Genomic DNA, 12484 nt, shown 5'->3' on the forward strand with positions numbered 1-12484 from the left:
ATTCGCTGCGGGGAGGAGGCAGAATGAGGTCTTAATTCCCACAAAATTCCTGGGGGAAGATTTGGGTCTCCTTCCGGGTAGAGGCAGAGCTTTGGGAAGTAGCTTTGCCACTACTCGCGTCAATCTCCACGGATCTCCGGCCCTCTCAGTCTTTCAGTCTTCTTTCACTGAGAGGGGCATGGAGAGGTGGCGATCAGTGCAGATTGACTGGAATGGAGGCAGCGCTACAGTGCAAAGCTCTACCTCCCCCGGCAGCAAAATCCAAGACCCGGAAAGTCGTGGTATTTTGCCCTGGCGTTTGGGGGGTATAAATCCCTCGTTCTGTTGCGTCCCTGCGGCGAATCAGCTTGGGTTATATTGATGAAGAAGCCTGCAGCATAAAAAGGGGCATTTTGAAAGGCTTCAGTCTCTCTTTAAAATGGACCTGAACTCATGCACAGGACACAAGGAAAACACAGATGAATCCACCCTGTGTGTGTTTAGAGAGTTAAGCCTGTGTAATTCCCCCTAATCTGTGACTAATCACAACTGTAATTTGATCTCTGTGTCAGCACAGGATTCACAGCAGTCCTCAGCAGAGCAGCTAATTTGTAAACACAGGATGTTAACCCTATGTCTGCTTCCATGAAAGCAGGACACAGACACACTGCAGATTTTATTGCAGGAGTTCTGTAAGCTGTAACAACGAAATGATTTTCTGTAAAGGTCATTATGCTGTTGCTTATCTTTTAGAGCAGAGAGGAAGTTCTAAATTCAGGTCCATTTTAGGCACTATGGCAGCTCTGGAAGAGTTCATACAGTGTGTGGCACTACACTACTTCTCTCTGCACCTCTCTTGCCTGTAATATGTGGAGTCAGTGGCACAGGCAGAGGCACAGTACCTCGCTGGCCAGGCCTGCTGGGTTGCTGTAAAGGTTCCTATCAATAATACAATTTTGATTGCACAATCTTTTCAAATATATGTACAGCAAAGTCCCTGGTATCCGGCACCGGCGGGGATTGCCTGATGCTGGATACATGGGCTTGCTGGCAACTGGCCTAAAAAGCAGGTAGGTTAGAAGACATCGCTGGAGGCTCGGTAAGTATTTTAATTCCTACCAGTGTTCTCCCCCAAAATTTTTTTTACAGCTGGGTGGCATGAAAAAGTAGCCGGGTGGGGCGAGATGACAGAATGCACGACCAGTGAGCCGATGACAGCCGGGTGCTCTACAAACCTTGTAGCACCTGGCTAAAAGAGCCTGGGGAGAACACTGCCTACAAAACCCCCAAAACACAGTCTTCATTATCCCCTCAGGCATGCCAGTTAGTTGAGACCTTCCAGTTGCCAGAGTTCTGGATAACAGGGACTTTGCTGTAGTGGAAATGTAAACTGTGTGAATATACTTTAAATGGATACAGTATGTAGTCCCTCACATTACATAGAAATGGTAAGATTGTACAATCACGATTGTATCGTTAATAGGCCACTGGCAGTTCCACATTTCTGCTTGTTTCAGGTTGTCCTGGATCAATGTTTGTCCTTCAGTATCTAAAGTGCATCTCCAGTCACAGAGCTGAGGTTGTGCAGCTTTCAATAGGGCCGATTTCAAATTCAATAGCCTATTACTACATGTAGTATAAGAAGATGCAGACCTCTCATGTGCTATATGCTCTCTGACACCAAGATATGGCATGCATAGCTTCTGAAAACTCAGGTCAGAAATCCCCTTTCTCCTTACCCACTCTAGAGTTCCACAGGAACAATGTGAAAAAATTTATTTGCATATGCCTCTTGTGCAGGAGTTGTATTTACTTCACCTGCTGTGAACAACTGAAATACGCAGAGTAATAGAGCAGGCCACACGGCTGGGGGAGATAATCTAGAACACAAACATTGAGATTATCTGAATGAGTTTTGGAAACAGGCACACAGACCTGCATTTTGGATTCTGAAAATAGGTCTTTAGCAATGTTTTTTTGCAGATGAGTGCTGGTAAACATCTGCTGCATGTAGTGGGGGAGCATATGCACAGAACCCTCTGGCCCCTTTATAGCATATGCCTGGTTTCCAGTTTGCTGTACCTCTTGCGCTGCTGAGGTCTTCACGTGGTTTCTTGCAGGTTTATTATTATTATTATTATTGTGTCTCTCTACAGGATCTTTCCGTGGGGGAACAAGCTGGAGCCTAAAGGGCAGCATTTTGCCAACCTCTGGCAGGGGGACTTTCCCTACACAAACACTGGAGAGGATGGATATGTAAAGACCTCCCCTGTAAGTTTGCTTACATCAACTCTCCTGAGCTGAAAACTTCAAAATAAAACGATTTACTAATCTGAGTAACATTTATTTTGATGCCCTTACTTTATCTTTAAGAAGCCTGAATTGAGAGCTGTTCGGAGCTTGACATTTGCATTGTTGTTTGAAACATGCCAGTTACGTGACCTTTGTGCTGATATGTATTTACTAATTTTGCTTAAAGTATACATCTTCCAATTTAAAAAAGGCTGCTCCGCTCTCAGGCAGTCTCTCGGGGTCCCCTCCGTATCAGCCGCTGACCCGGGAAGTCTGAATTCAAGCATGCCACTATTCATCTTTGCTTCTGCACTGTCCAACCACCCCTACTGAGACATCACATTTCAGGGTACACTGCCTTCATCAGGTGACTTCCAGACACAGGAGAGTCACCTGATGAATGGAGCACCCCCCGAAACACTTAGTGACCATGTGACCTCTCAGTGGGGGTAGTTGGACAGCGCGGGAATTAGGTGCGTTCCTGGTCTGTAACTGAGGTTGTGCGGTGTCTCTGGCCACAGCGCCTGCTTCGGTGGTTCACCTCAATTCCAGGCTTACTCTACTCTTAACAGGGTAGGTTTTCCCTGCATGTGTGTGATTTGAATAAACTTTTGATATGTCGCCATGGTGGCGCAATCTTGTTGTTTACATAAAGGAGTGATTTGCATGTTTTTGCCCACTGTTCTTCTGTAATTCATTATGGGTGCAACTTTTTGGACACACGGGAGTGTAAACTTGTACATTTGTTTTCTGTTTTTAGTAGACAGTAATGTGCTTTGCAGGGTGTTGTCATATGTGTAACTAGAGTTCTCCCACAAGTCACTCTGTATTTCTCCCTCTGAAAATCTTGTTTGATCCTTCACTCTTTTATTCAGGTAACTGTCTTCCCTGCCAATGGCTATGGGCTCTATAATATGGTGGGAAACGCTTGGGAGTGGACAGCAGATTGGTGGACAACACAGCACTCAGCAGAAGAGGTGCACAACCCGGTGAGTGCATAACGCTCTGTGGCTGGGATCACCCATAAGACCAATGCCAAGGGGGTGAAGTTCTTTCTATTGTAGATCCAGAAAGCAATAAAAACCTGGCAGAGATTCTTACCCTTCCCCACCATACCCAAGCCCCCAGAATAGTTCTGAGAAGAGAAAGGTTTTAAGATATTAGGGCCCACTGTGCAGCGATCCCTGGAGCAATTTTATGCCAATAGTAACCCCTTCCAATTTGCAGGTTTGTTTTTTTTACCGGCTCTCACAAGGTTCATTTCTGCCGACTTTTGAGATATAGCCCCGCCCCGTAGCCCAAGAGGTCATACCTGCTTATCTATCTTCAAATAGAGAAGCTATGATGATATCTTGTGCTAGGGGGGTGAGATCAGGCGACGGAAGCCAGACCTCGGGAGATCTGGGAGGTTCTTAAAGTGAACCCGAGATGAGTTATATGGAAGCTGTCATATTTATTTCCTTTTAAGCAATACCAGTTGTCTGGCTATCCTGCTGATCCTCCGCCTCTAATACTTTCAGCCATAGACCACGAACAAGCATGCAGCAGATCAGGTGTTTCTGACATTATTGTCAAATCTAACAAGATTAGCTGCATGCTTGTTTCTGGTGTTGTGCAGACACTACTGCAGCCAAATAGATCAGCAAGGCAGCCAGGCAACTGATATTGTTTAAAAGGAAGCAAATATGGTAGCCTCCATATCACTCTTACCTATGGTTCACTTTAAAACTTTATTTAAAGGGAACCTACACTGAGAGGGATATGGATTTTTTATTTTAAACAATACCAGTTGCCTGGCAGTCGAGCTGATCTCTTAAGCTGCAGTAGTGGGTGAATTACACACCTGAAACAAGCATGCAGCTATTCCAGTCTGACCTCAGTCAGAGCACCTGATCTGCATGTTTGTTCAGGGGCTGTGGCTGAAAGTATTAGAGACACAGGATCAGCAGGAGAGTCAGGCAACTGGTATTATTTTATAAGGAAACATCCATATTCTTATCTGTTTAGGTTCCCTTTAAACACGAGGGTCGCCGACAAATCCGCTGCTGCAAAATCCTATTTTTAGCATTGGAGCTTAATCTCTCCAAAAATGCTGCAGGACTTGCAATTGCCATTTGGACAAATTGCAATCCCTCCTGTGGGTTTCCCTTCATTCATTTAAATCGGCGTAGTGTTTTTTTGGGATCGTCAGAGATTGTTGGCAATCCCAAAGTATAGCTAGAAAATGACTCAAGTGGGCCTCTAGCCTTAACCATGCAATTAAAAGATCCAGTTTTACACCAATTTGATAAATACGATCGGTTGTCCTGAAAAATCGCAACCATTTTTTGTTTTCAATCGAGAAATTTGATCAAAGTTCCAGTTTTGTTCTTTTTTTTTATTATTATTTTTTAGATTGGACATGTTGGAAAATTCAGACCAATTTTATCAAGACTTGGTGTGTGATGGATTTTGAAATTGTATGTAACTATTCAGTTCATATTTTTTTTCGATTTTCCTAACCAACAATTTTTTTGGGAGTATACGATCTTTTATTCCAAAATTGCAGCAATCGTGAAATTACGTGTGTGGTACCACAAAGATTCTGATTGAAACTTCCAATCAATCCGAAAATTGGATCGGAATGCTCGAATCGAATCAAAATGAAAAAAAAATTGCATGGTGTGTGGCCACATTTAATTTTTGCACTTAAAAGGAAATTGTGTTTAGTACCACTAACTGGCATTAGCGAGGCCACAGTAGACATCAGAAGGTGGCAGCATGTACTTCCACTTTCCCAGAAGTCCTTCCCTGTGGAACCCATGTGACTCCAGTTCCATGATGCGCTATGCAATCTTGCATGCAGATGGAGCTCAAATGCCCCTCCCCCACCCCAAACACACCCACATACCACACCACATCTCATAATTCCATACAAACCTCTATCCATCATAATGAGGGGCTGGCCCATTACACTGGGCAGGAGGGAGAGGTTGTAAGCCTTCAACTTGTTGCGAATTGATATTTACAACCTGGATTTGGGATCTTCTGAGGTGTTCATGGACTTTTTGGCAAAGCTATATTAAATCCTGCCACCTTCTTATGCAAACTGTTTTCCATAGGTTTACAGTTTAGTCTGCAGATTGTAGGCCACCAAATACCATCAGCAGGTATACCATCTGCATACTATAGCACTTACACTGTGCTGACCAGTATCTGCTGAAACAACACTTTCAGCTGGTAAACTTTGAAGGTATGGTGAAGCAATGGTGAATGCAGTATCACCACTTTCCACAAAGAGATGTTGCCATAGATACAAAACAACAAGCTGAAATTCGAAAGAGAGGACGAATCTTGACAGACACGATGTCAGGACAGCAGATGGTTGGCCAAAATTGCACGTTGGGATTGGAACAAATTTACTTTAACAGCACTAACGTTAAACTATAAAGCTCCGTCCTTCCTGCCCCTCTTCCCCCTGCAACCTTAAAGGAATGCTATCATTGCCTAAGTGTTCTAAAATGACAGCGTACAAATAATGTCTAAGTAGCTGTGTTAACATTTTCCTACTATTCATTTTAAATATCAGAGGCAAAAGCTTTAATTCATTGTGTGTAGATTTAGGTATGAATCTCTGCAGTCTGACATGCTAAGCACAGTGTAATATTGAAGCAGATTATTTGAAATCAGGTTTCACACACTACAATATTACAAATGTTTATGTTGCACATAAGATACATTTCCTCTGCTCTCTGTAAGAGAAAGCTCTGCCTGTCTCTGACTGAGCTCTCTGCACACACAGTTATCAGATACACTGTGAGGGAATTTTCCCCCTCCCCTCATGGCTGAGTCTGCCGTCAGAAACATGGGAAAGAAATTAGATAACCGTAAACGAATAGATAAGCAGTGAAATGAATACAACTTTACTTAGCAGCATTTCCCAAACATTTCCTATCTCAATTGAAAAAAAAACCATCTTAATCGATAGTGTCCCTTTAACTCTCCTGCAGAGAAAGGTAAATGTTTTTATTTGGCACTCTAGAAGGCCCAGAGTCAACAGGAGTTATCTATACCGTTTGAAATTAGAAGGTGGTCTAGGAGTGCCAAACCTTCACCATTATTATCTAGCGGCTCAAATAGCTGGCATACTGAAGTTAATACGCCATTGTGGGTAGAGATAGAAAATCACTTAATACATCCACTAAAAGTAAACAATTTGCTTTGGACTCCCCCTATTAGTAGAAGGACCATCTCCAACCCCATAATTAAGCACTCACTCAAACTATGGGAATCCTGTAAATATTCCGCTAAGGTACTCTCTCCCCACTGCCCGCTAGCATCTTTCATAGGTAATCCAGACTTCTGCTGCATTAGATAATCCGAAACTCAATCAATGGTGAATTGATAAGAGACTGACGAGAATCCTTGACCTCTCGTCAGCCTCGGGTCTTCTCTCCCTCATTTTGCTTCATGCAAATTAACCATTTTGTTAAGCATCATCTCTCGTACACTACATCCCCCTTGACAAAAACAGCATTTGAATCTGTTTGTAATACGGATCCTTTTTCTCCAGGTATCATTTCATTGATTTATAGAGAACTCACACTTGGCCATACTACGTCAAAAACCATCATACATACTGAACTGGGAAACTGGGCTAAATATTGCCATCGACCAAACAGAACTCTCCGCTATTTGGGATAATATTCCCACTACCTCAATCAACGCAGATCTGCTTGAAATCAATTATAAGGTGCTATAATCGTTGGTATCTTGTACCGTCTAAACTGGCAAAATTTAATACAACTAAGGCAGAAACTTAGTTTAGAGGTTGCTCCGCCCCGGGCACACACGTTCATTTAAGGTGGTCCTGTAGAATAGTTTGCAGATTATGGATGAGGGTATGTACCTGGATTTCATCACTATTGCATGTTAATGTTCCTAGGACCCCCACCCACACCCTACTAAGTCTTCCCTACTCTGAACTATCCCTTACTCAAAATACCCTTATTAATTATATTTTTATTGCAACAAAACTAACGCCTAGAATTCTAGAACCCTGTCATTTGACCACGTCAAAAATAAGCTAGGGCGTATCCTATTTTTTTTAAAAAATTAAGAGCCAGATTGGAGGACAGATTGACTAGATTTAATAAGATATGGTCGCCTCTTAGTGATTATTTGTATGGGCCAGACTATTGTCAGCAGATCAAGGCTACATGATGGCAATCTATTATACCTTTAGGCATCAATGGAGGTCTTTCTTACAAGGAGCACTCCTCGTCCATCCCTTTTCCCTCTACCTTTCTTGTCTTACCTTTATTTCTTTTCCCATTTCTTACCTTGGTTTAGTTCTCTACTTAACCCACATAGCTCAAATGCTCCAATGCATTACCGCAATCGGAAGCTAGAATATACTACCATTAACGCAATGCAGAGTTCCCCAACCCTGTCCTCAAGGCCCACCAACAGTGCATGTTTTGCAGAAAACCACAAACATACACAGGTGAGGTATTTAGTCGCTCAGCAGAGCTGATTAACTACCTCTGTAGATTTCCACAAAACATGCACTGTTGGTGGGCCTTGAGGACAGGGTTGGGGAACACTGACGCAATGCACCACTAACATACTCCCATACATCCCTTCCCCATATAATTATGTCATTAAAGTTCTCTCTGGCCATGCTGGTGGTCGGACTACTTAGGCTCTCACATAAATCTAATAATGAAGTCGGCTTCATCTATGAATGGGTGAAGTCAGCTTTTACACAATACTATCCTACCTTAAGCTATACCCCCATCCCACCCTTTCCCTAGATTGATTCTACAACACCTATAATGAGCTTCATGTTGTTGTTAATGTTAACTATACTTGGAACATGCCTGGTTATCGTTCCAACTGATCCATCAAGACAGATTGATCTACATGGATGATAATCACTGTCTTTAACTTTTGTTGGGACTTTTTTTTTTAATCGACTATCAGCCAAGCCGGTGTTGTCCCAGACAATGGCGGTCGCATGTGTGTAAAGCTTAACAACCAATCAGAATTCATGATTCACTGATCTGATGGCAGTAAATTAGAATGTGATTGCTGTGGGTTAAGGTGCTCATACTCACAGTCAATATATCTGCCATTGAACCCCACAAGCCAGATCAATGACCTTCCAACCATCTTTGGACTGGTTGTTAAATTGAAAGTCTGCATTGTTCTGTACTACTTTGAATGATACAATGAGATGGTTCAATCGATCCTCAAATAAATTCTGAGGTAAAGAAGTGCAACTTGCCAATCGCTTGCTGACTGGATTGAGACACTATCAACACATGTATGTCTAGCTTTAACCAGTTCACCCCCAAGGGTTTTTATCCTAACGGACCAGAGCAGTTTTCAGTTGTCAGTGCTCCTCCCTTTTATTCCCTAATAACTTTATTACTACTTATCACAAGAAAATGATCTATACCTCGTTTTTTTCACCACCAATTAGGCTTTCTGTGGATAGTACATTTTGCTAAGAATTTTTTTATTCTAAATGCGTTTTAATGAGAAAAACAGAAAAAAAAGAAAAAAATTATTATTTCTCAGTTTTAAACCATTATAGTTTTAAAATTAAACATTCTCCTGTGGATAAAACAAACACGTTTTATTTGCCCAGTTGTCCCGATTATTAAACAGTTTAAATGATGTCCCTATCACAATGTATGGCGACAGTATATTATTTTGAAATATAAGTGATATTTTTCTGTTGTGTTTTTTTTTTTTTATTCTGGCCATAATTACAAGCCCCTATGTAATAAATTAAAATTAATTTCCCCCCATAAAATATAAATTAAGAAAGCTGAGTCCCTAAGGAAACTATTTATTTATTTTTTTAGCAGATTTTTTTTTTTACAAGTGTTTTTTTTTTTTGGGGGGGGGGGGGGGGATGGAAGTGTAATTTTATTAAGATCTGTATGTACTTGAAAATGAATGTATTTTGTAGGTGTAATATACTTTTTGGCCACAAGATGGCGCTAGTGAACACTCATAGGAAATGTTCACTTTTTTTTTCTTCACTTTATTTAATTGTTACATTTCCTGTTATTGTGAATGGACGTAGCGGCTGTTCGCGGTCACGTCCATTCACTCCAGGCACTGCGATTGGGTAGAGGACCGTTCGGTCCTCTTCCCCAATCACCCAGCACGGAAGCCCGACGAAAACAGCGGCGGTAGCAGCGGCGGGACGTATTAAAACGTCATGTTGCTGTTAATAGCGGTAAGCATGACGTTTTAATACGTTAGGATGTCAGTAAATGGTTAATGTTCCTGGCTCTTCCGATTGTCCTATACAGTAAGTCAGTCAGTGCAGTTCTCCTGCACTGCTGTCATAGTATGTCTGGGAGTTGGAGGAAGGGGTGTGGTCAGGTTAGCAATGGCCTCTGTAGGGGGTGAGTGATAGATGTTGGAGGGGGTGTGGAGCAAAGGGGACTTTAATGCATTTAGTGTGGGAGTGCCCTGTAATATCGGGTTTTTGGAAGGGTGTGTTGGATTGTATTGGGAAATTATGGGAAGATTGTGAAGATTGGGACCCAGTAAAGGTATAGCTGCATGGAACATCTATGTCTATAGGTAAGTATAAGAGGTCTTTTGTTCCCCAGCTCTTGATTACGGCTAAAAGTTTAATCCCAATTAGGTGGAGATGTCAGGGTTCTGCAACTATGAAAGAATGGGTTGAGAGGGATAATATGGTGAAGAGTATGGAGAATCAGATCGCTTTGCAGAAGGATAGATTAGAAGCATTTAATGTAAAATGGGGAAAATGGAGTGAATTTTGTTAGTATTTTGGATGGTAATTGGTAGAGGGGATCTTTAAAGAAGAATAAGTCTAATAATGTTGGATTCTTTATGAGATCATTGATTTGAAGATTGGGGAGAGTAGAGGGGGGGTTTCTTTATTTTTATTTTTTTTGTTTATTTTGTATTATGTAATTTTTGAAAATTGAAGAGAATATGATGATATGTTGTGTTGGAATTGATATGAGGATTGGTAATATTTTTACTTCTTCAATAAATTATATTATATAAAAAATTATATTATATATTTATATTGTATAACAAGAAAGCAATGGCCTCTGCACAGTCTGCACCTCACATCCTGCTGCTGTCTGTATACATCCTCAGGTACTTCTTTTTTCAAGCTGTTATTTATTTTTTGCACAGAGAGGCCCAAGCTTGGGAAAAGACAAGGTGAAAAAGGGCGGTTCATATATGTGCCACAAGGTGAGCTAATATTCCACTTTTCTTCTTTTTTACTGATCATTTTTTCTACTAAAAACAACATTCTAATAAGCGAGCATCTAGCAGCCCAATCTTTATGTCCTTCAAACCTGGTGGAACAGACCCTACCCCAAAAATAAACGCTTGCTTAGCTGAGCTTCAGGCATGGATGAATGATAACTGGTTGAAACTGAATGCTGACAAAACTGAGGTCCTGTTTGTCCAAAGCCAGTGCCCGCCATCAAAACAGCTCTATCCTAAAGCAACACCAATCAGGATTGGGAATTCAGACATAAACAGCTCCAACCTTGTGCGCAGCCTTGGCGTACTAATCGATGGGGAATTGAGTTTCAGAAACCAAATTTCATCTGTAGTTAAATCTTCCTTCTTTCATCTGAAGAACATTGCAAAGATTAAACATCTGATTCCCCCAGAGGATCTTCAAACCCTAGTTCACGCCTTCATCACATCACGGCTGGACTACTGCAATGCCCTTTATGTTGGCCTCCCCAAAAAGGACCTGCGTCGCCTGCAATTAGTGCAGAATGCTGCTGCCAGATTGCTAACAAACCAGCCTTGCCACTGTCACATTACACCGATCCTTCGCTCACTGCACTGGCTACCAGTAGAATGGAGAATACTCTTCAAGATTGGACTGCTGACATTCAAATCCCTGCACAATCTGGGCCCTGGATACATGAAGGACTTGCTGAAGCTGCACCACACCTCTCACAACCTCAGATCAGCAAGTTCTATAAACTTGGTCACTCCCAGAGTGCACCTCAAAAAATCTGGAGACAGAGCCTTCTGTCATGCTGCCCCTACTCTTTGGAACTCCCTACCACACCCAGTAAAGACAGCACCATCCCTGGAGCTATTCAAATCCAGACTGAAAAGCCACCTGTTTAGCCTGGCATTTCCAGATTTATAAAATTCTTCCTCTGTACCACGATGGTCGGAGCCATGCTTATGCGCTTTGAGTCCCACGGGAGGAAAGCGCTTTACAAATCTTATTTGTTGTTGTTGTTGTTATGCCAGGAGCTCATCCTAAGGCAAGTGAATAAGGAGGCAGAAGCTGCTTAGCCGAGTGGAAAGGACTCTCAGTGCAGCGGTCACTGAGCTCCTAGCATAGTCCCTCTGCCACTGGCAGTATAGATATTAACCGGTGGTGGCGCCCAATGGGGATAAATCGATTAAAACAATATTAAAAAGAAGAGGTATGGTAAGCTTACCTCTCATGTGGTGAAGTAGCGCATGTAGCAATCGAAAAATCAGTTGAGATTTTCTAGTTTTTTGCACAAAAGGTTCAGACAACGCGTTTCTCTGGTATCTCCCACTTCATCAGGTCAATAAAAACCATCAATAATTGCCCCTTTGCTAAATGTAGTAGACTTGAGCGCCTCTTCCGCTGGCAGACTTCTGTGAAGCCTCTTTCAGACGGACGACTGAACTGCGCGCTTACTGAGCAGTTCCGCATCCAGTCTACAGCCTGCCAATGCATTATGGGGGCAATTTAAATGCAGCTGAATTGCAGCAGTTGTAAGATCACTTGTCATGCGCTGACATGCAGTGGTGTTACATGGCGGCAGGGGACTGTGACTCTATGGGGGCGGTGCAGGAGAGAGCAGCTGACAGCTGCCCGTCTAAAGGAAGCCTTATGATATTTTTTTAGCAAAAAGAATGAACTGTAGCAGGAAAGAACCACATTAGTGTGCAAAGATTCTGGAGGACAAACTCCGGCAGCAGCGGAGTTTACTTTTCTCCAAGTGTGGTGTTTGTTGCCGGGTCTGTCTTTATTAGAGAGATTCTTCCACTCCCTGCCAGAATGAGCCCTCATTTAACCTTAGATTTATTAAGACATCTACCGTATATACGCGAATACAAGTCGACCTTGTGTATAAGTCGACTCCAATAATCCACCCTCTTAAGCTGTAATTTTTTATTGACTCAAGTATAAGGCTACCCAGCAAAGTTAAAG

At 42.2% G+C, this 12484-nt stretch overlaps 1 protein-coding gene across 2 annotated transcripts in view; it reads left to right on the forward strand.

Annotated features, from left to right (window-relative positions):
- Positions 1 to 12484, forward strand: part of SUMF1 (sulfatase modifying factor 1) — a 55434-nt gene that overhangs the window by 38327 nt on the left and 4623 nt on the right. For both annotated transcript variants that reach the window (XM_068253116.1, XM_068253117.1), the window contains 3 exons: positions 2136 to 2250; positions 3147 to 3260; positions 10450 to 10509. In XM_068253116.1, coding sequence (XP_068109217.1) covers positions 2136 to 2250; positions 3147 to 3260; positions 10450 to 10509 — 289 coding nt within the window. The remainder of the gene's footprint in view (positions 1 to 2135; positions 2251 to 3146; positions 3261 to 10449; positions 10510 to 12484) is intronic.

The sequence above is a fragment of the Hyperolius riggenbachi genome, chromosome 9, assembly GCF_040937935.1.
Source record: "Hyperolius riggenbachi isolate aHypRig1 chromosome 9, aHypRig1.pri, whole genome shotgun sequence".
Lineage (NCBI taxonomy): Eukaryota > Metazoa > Chordata > Amphibia > Anura > Hyperoliidae > Hyperolius > Hyperolius riggenbachi.